At 34.3% G+C, this 6,166-nt stretch overlaps 1 protein-coding gene across 1 annotated transcript; it reads right to left on the bottom strand.

Moving 5' to 3' along the window:
- Positions 1-219: 219 nt before the first annotated feature.
- Positions 220-1,800, bottom strand: LOC136231859 (uncharacterized). The gene has a single exon (XM_066020832.1). It carries the CDS (start codon positions 1,581-1,583, stop codon positions 501-503), a length of 1,083 nt encoding a protein of 360 aa, XP_065876904.1. The 5' UTR covers positions 1,584-1,800; the 3' UTR covers positions 220-500.
- Positions 1,801-6,166: the final 4,366 nt, after the last annotated feature.

Raw genomic sequence — 6,166 nt, 5'->3', positions numbered from 1 at the left:
TGAGTATGTGATGTGAAAGGTATATTCGTTAGGATAATGAGACGGATACGGATAATTAAAAGTTAAACATGTAAGGGTTAGAGTTTAGAATTGACACTATCCGCGGGTACCCTAACCGTTGTCATCTCTACTTATTTTGTAAATTGATAGAAATTGAGTTGAAGTCGGCATTCCAGAATTGATGTGAAAAGGGAAAAATAAAAGGAGTGAGGAAACATAAGATGAAAATAGTTTATTTAATTACAAATTGGAACAAAAAGAAAAGCTAAAAAGCAGTAGTTATAACAAATTGATTGCAAATGGGATCCTTCCCACCCCCACCCCCACATTACATTAATTTAGTACCGGGCTGCGATTAATTTGGGGTCAGAGATCATGTGAAAAATTAAAAATAAAAACACAATCACTATCACTATCAATCACACTTGACAAAATCATCATCATAGAAAAATAAATATATAAATAAAAGATTCACATGATGAAGAAGAAGAAGATGAAGATCAGACATTATACACAATGACAAAGCAAGGAAGCACAGCCCTTGGATTAAACACAACAAGCTCTTCTTCATCCAATCTACTGTGGATCCCACTCCCTCCATTTCTCCCTACTAATGAATCATATCCTCCTCCTCCATCTTCCTTCATCATTTCGCATCCCACCCGACCCGCCACCACTCTGCACACTAGCATAGCTCTTTTCACGTTCATAAACTTGAACTCCTCCTCTATATCCGCCGGTATTGCCACGTGTGCTCTGTAACTACTCGACAGCGTACTAATCCCGTCCATCTTCCCGGAGAATCCCGACTTTATTATCCCGCATACACTGCAATATTGCTCATTACAAATGCCCGACTTCCCCTTTTCTCCCAAATCACACATGAATGTAGAGCAGTAGAATCTCAACAGTTCATTTCCGTCGGCAATGCATCTCTCGTCTCTTCTTCGAACGCCGCCGTTTCTTGCTGCTTTCCCTTTCACTATCTCTCTGTATTCTTCGAATCTTGATACTATTTTGGGGCTGTTGTGGATCTTTAAAATCCGATTGATTTCCGGATTCTTCTCTTTACATGACCAACCTGTTTTGAATATTATGTACACGATATTCTTCCCGGAATCGCCATCGGAAAGCTCCGATACGGCGTGTTTGATTGCTTGGTGCTGTTCTAGAAGCTGAGACTTCTGAAAGATTTCTCCACAGACAGTGCAGGGGAATATATCGTTGCGTAAAGGAAATAATTGATCATTTGCGGCAATATTTGATTGAGGAATTATATCGAACGATTGATCTTCATGCGGAACCATTGTTACAATCGATTGCTGAGATGTTCGTGCGGAGGTTAGAGTTGGAAGTGGAGAGTGTGAATCGGCGGAGAAGATGCGTTTGAGATATGAGAAAGAGGAAGAGAGAGCTTTACGAGTTTGTTTCAAGCGAGATTGCGAAGAAGATAAAGAAGAAATGGAAGAATTAGGAGATAGAGAGACTTTGCGCTTTTTGGAATTGAAAGTGAAGCAACCGAGATAGAGAAAGAGGATGAAGATAGAGAGGAACTTACTGAAGACTGAAGCTATTTCTGCCATTGATGTTCAGGAACAGAGATTCAGCTCTGAGGCATTACTAGAGAGAGAAGGAATGAAGAAACAAAGAAAAGAATGTAAAAGAAAGAGATAGAAGAATAAAGCTTAAGAGTAGGTGGAACGCAACTTCATACTCCAAACTTTAGCATATTTCTTTGTACTACTTATATAATAATATCATTTCAATATCGGTTACGTTTTAGAAAAATAAATATGGCTAAGGTTTAAATTATATTGAAATAATGTATTATGAAAAGACAAAATGTTAAAAAATTCATTTTATCCTTTCAAAAGAAGATTCATTTTTTTTTTTTAATATTTAATATAATATAAATTGTAATTATGATAAAGGAATAAAGTTTTAATACTAATGTTTATGTTTGTTTTGATGGTATTGGATGATAATATTACAATAAGATTACAAACTTACCATTTAATAGTTACATTTTAGAAAATAGGATTACAATTATTTATTATGAAAAGAAAACACATATGATAAACTTATGGTTTTGTAACCGCTGAAATTACCATTTAAAATCATTCCAAAAATACTTTGCATTTAAATATGAGTGTTATATCCTACATTTTTATAGAAAAACCATTAACCATAAATGCATAATTTTTTCTTTTTATGGACAGAATGCGTTACTCGGTAAGCAATATCTTTTGAAAGAAGAGTCATCATTTAAATGCATAGAAATTGGGAACATTAAAGTTATGAAAGTGTAGTACAGTAAAACCTCTATAAATGCATATCGTTGGGACCGGAAAAAAATATTCATTAAGCGAGATTATTTATTTATCAATAAATTAATAAATTATTTATTTATCGATAAATTAATAAATTATTCATTTATCGATAAATTAATAAATTATTCATTTATCGATAAATATTCATTAGATATGTAATTATCTTGTTTAGGAAATATATTATTTGATTGATTTGTAATTATCACATTAGTATAATTACAAATCAATCAACTAATTATAGGCATAATTATAGGTACAATTATAGGTCTTGTTTTTTTTGTAAACTTTTGGGTATTTATATTGATCAACATATATATTTTGTATGTAATTTAATAATTATTACTTTATATTTTCATTGGGCCCTTAAGGATTTCAATATTTTTTATTACTTAATGCATTTAGCGATGTTATTACTGTACCAGAAGAATTTATTATATAATCGAGGTTATTACTTTATTGAATATTCATTTATCGAGGTTTAACTGTAGAAAGAATACAATGATAATAAAATACTGTATCATTCCACTCAATCAATTTTAATTTCATCTCTCTCCAAAACATTTCATATCATCATAATATGAATGTTTTTTTTTCCGAGAAAATAATATCATAATATCAATATGTATTCATGTTACTTCAGTAAAAAAAATGTATTCATGTTACTTCTGAAATTTATTTATGGGTTCTTCACTTTTAACATTTCAATTAAATTATTATAAATATTAAGTTCCCAATATATTACTCAATATAATCAAGTATAAAAGAAATTATGGATATGTTTGATTCAATGTTTATCAGTGGTTGAATCCTGTAAGTCCACTTGTAAATCTACAACTAAACGAAAACAAGGTTAAATGAGATTGTTGTCCATCGAACTCCATCTGATCCCTAAGTCAGTTTTGAGGATGAACATAACAGTAAATTAAAGCTAAAATGTAAACTTAATAAATGAATGAAATAATATATCTTGAGCTGTGCTTACTCTATATTGTGATCGAGCTGTAGAAGACGGTTGTAAATTTAGGAGCGGGACGTGCTACATGTCACCTGTTGATAGATTAATATGCACTGGTATACCGGGATCTCACTAAGCCCACTAGGTCCATGATTTACAAGATTGGATGTGATTTGCTGTAACAGGTGGATCCTTGATGGAGTCTTTTGAGAGTTCCCGAGCCAAGGCCTTCATGACGGGGTTGTATTGATTAGCTTTGTTGTGGTGACACCACATGCTCTGTTTCCTAGGCAACTGTCCGAGTTTAGTAAATGCCATATCGAGAATTTATATTCGCCTAATATTAGATGCCCCTTCAGATCTAGTTTATAGTTTTTTAGGATAAAGTATAGGATTCGAGAAGCGTTGTGCTTGCTGGTTCCTAATAAGTTGAATAATGGGAATTGATTTTTGTATTTTTTGAGATTTTTGAGAAACGATGGACTGATAAGGAGGTTATGCAGAATCCTAACGGTTGATTTTCCCGTTGCTTGGTCTACTCTTAAATGGAGCTGTTAGAGCGCATTTTTCCTATGCTTTAGGCATCTTTCAAGTTGATGGTGGTTCGTCTCTGCTTGCCATATGTTGCAGTTTCACATTCTTTTATGGGGCGTGCTAGGAGCAGTTAATGCTCTTTGATCATTACTAGTTAATAATGACGATGCTCGTCATTCCGCTTGTTTCATGAACTTTATGAAAGGAGGAAGATGTTTGGTGAGTTTCTTTCACTCCTAGTTTATCTACTATGCTTTCTTGCTGCTTCTTGTCCTTCTTCTTTCTGGTGATTCCGTTTTAATCGTAAGTAATTTTGATCTTTCTTTGCCTTTTCAATTCTCATTTTCTGGTTATGGCTTCTAAGAAACAGAACCCTAAGAACCCCTCTAAGGTTGATAAATCTGCTGGAAAGAAGGTGGCTGATCAAGGGAAGAAAAATTATCCTCGAGCTGAGGAGCAACAACCTTCCACACTAACTGTAGAAAGATTGCAGTAATTTCTTGATGATCATCCTCATTTATGAAGGATGGATATGCATCTTCCATCCCTTTCTTATCGGGTGAACACCGACCGCTGTGGTTTATTTGGTATTTATACCCAACTTGTTAAGTTAGGGCTACAATTTCCTCTTATGAGCAATATTGTGGAGATTTTAAGGGAATTTTCACTTTGTCCTTCCTAGATTTCCCCTAATTCTTAGATGGAGCTTCTGGCCTTTGCAAAGATTGTCCATTATATGAGCATTGAATTGAATGGGGCCATCTTATGCCATCTCTAGAAGCCCAAACTTAGGACCACAAATGAACTTATAATCTAGGATATGTATAAAGAGCTGGCCACTTTCTTGTCCAAGAAGAAAGATATCTTTAAAGGCTTCGAGATGAGCTGGTTTTTGGTTCGTCCCAATAAGGTGTTGGGGTTTGGTGTCTTATAGACAATTGTTGTAGGATATAGACTATTTGTAAATGAATCGTTCGTTATCATTTGTTTGATAAGATATATTTTATCAGAAATAATTAAGTTAAATAAAATAAATCTCAAGTTTATTTAAGTAATCATAAAGTGTTCATAAAAGCATGATGTGAGATTATACTTTATAATAAATCAATAAACTTAAAACAACCCCAAGTCAAGTAATATATTCAAAGAATTAACATAATGTTGTTGAGACTTGCATGTAATAATGTCTCTGTTGTGAATAGAGAGTTGATCTCACAAGCTTTAGATATGGAGATATCTAGGCAATTATATGGATCTAGTGAATGAGTTCATTAGGATTGGGGAACCGAATTGAGATAACATGATGGATGAATTTATCTAAATGTCACATGAATCTAAAATGTGAAATCAGTTCATACCTATTGTAGGTCCCGTGTGATTAGTTCCAAGGGGGGGGGGGTTAGGAACTAATGTAACTTTTTCGCTAATTAATCTTGCTGACTTGATAATTTTGGTGAGTTTATTAACTCAGCTTTGGCCAGCTTGGCCGATCTTAGTGTAAGACAGTTTTAGTCAGATGTTGACTAAGACTGTTTCACTTGTGAGTTGGGAATTGACACGTTAGTGGTCAGCTTCCAACTCAGCACTCTAATTTACTCAGTGTCAGCTTTAAACAGTTTATATGATGAGTAAATATAACAAGCAACACATGCACATATATATATTTTAAGAGAGTTATAAATTACTCAGTATCACTTATCCTGGTTCGGCCTCTCCGCCTACGTCTAGTCCCCAGACTTCTCCGGGCTTTCAGAATCCAATACTGAGCTTTTTAAAGGTAGAGCACAAACTGGTTACAAGGCAGTTGAATATGCAAGAGTACCTTCCTCTATTCGTCTACTCAACTCCTACTAAGTGCTACAACCCAGCACCTAGATTTCTCTACCACTGAGTATTTACAACCAAACGCTCAGCACAACACTCTCAATTTACGATTGATACAATTTGCTCTTTTTCAGATAAAGAACACTTTAGATGATTACAAAACAATCAATCTAGCATTTACACAGGGATAGAAAGTTGGTGTAAGATTTCTTTCTTGTTTTTGAGTGCTTTGAACTTGTATTTTTCTCTCTAGTATATTCTCTTATTCGGCAATGATCCAAGAGGATTGCTTGTCCTTTTATAGTTGTATTTTGAGGATCAAATGATTTGAATTTGATTTTTCCGTTGAATCTAAAACGGCTCTTTTGGGGGACAACCTTCTGGTCAGCTTCAGATGTGCAGGCCAATCTTGTTTTCTTATTTCTTCAGATGCCAGGCTTGTCTTCTTCCTACATGCTTTATCTTCTTGCGGCAGCTTGTCTTATAGCAACGAACAGTTGACCCATGCATCTCGGAATTTGGC

The sequence above is a fragment of the Euphorbia lathyris genome, chromosome 6, assembly GCF_963576675.1.
Source record: "Euphorbia lathyris chromosome 6, ddEupLath1.1, whole genome shotgun sequence".
In the NCBI taxonomy this organism is placed as follows: Eukaryota; Viridiplantae; Streptophyta; class Magnoliopsida; order Malpighiales; family Euphorbiaceae; genus Euphorbia; species Euphorbia lathyris.
This window is presented reverse-complemented; position numbering and strand designations above follow the sequence as displayed.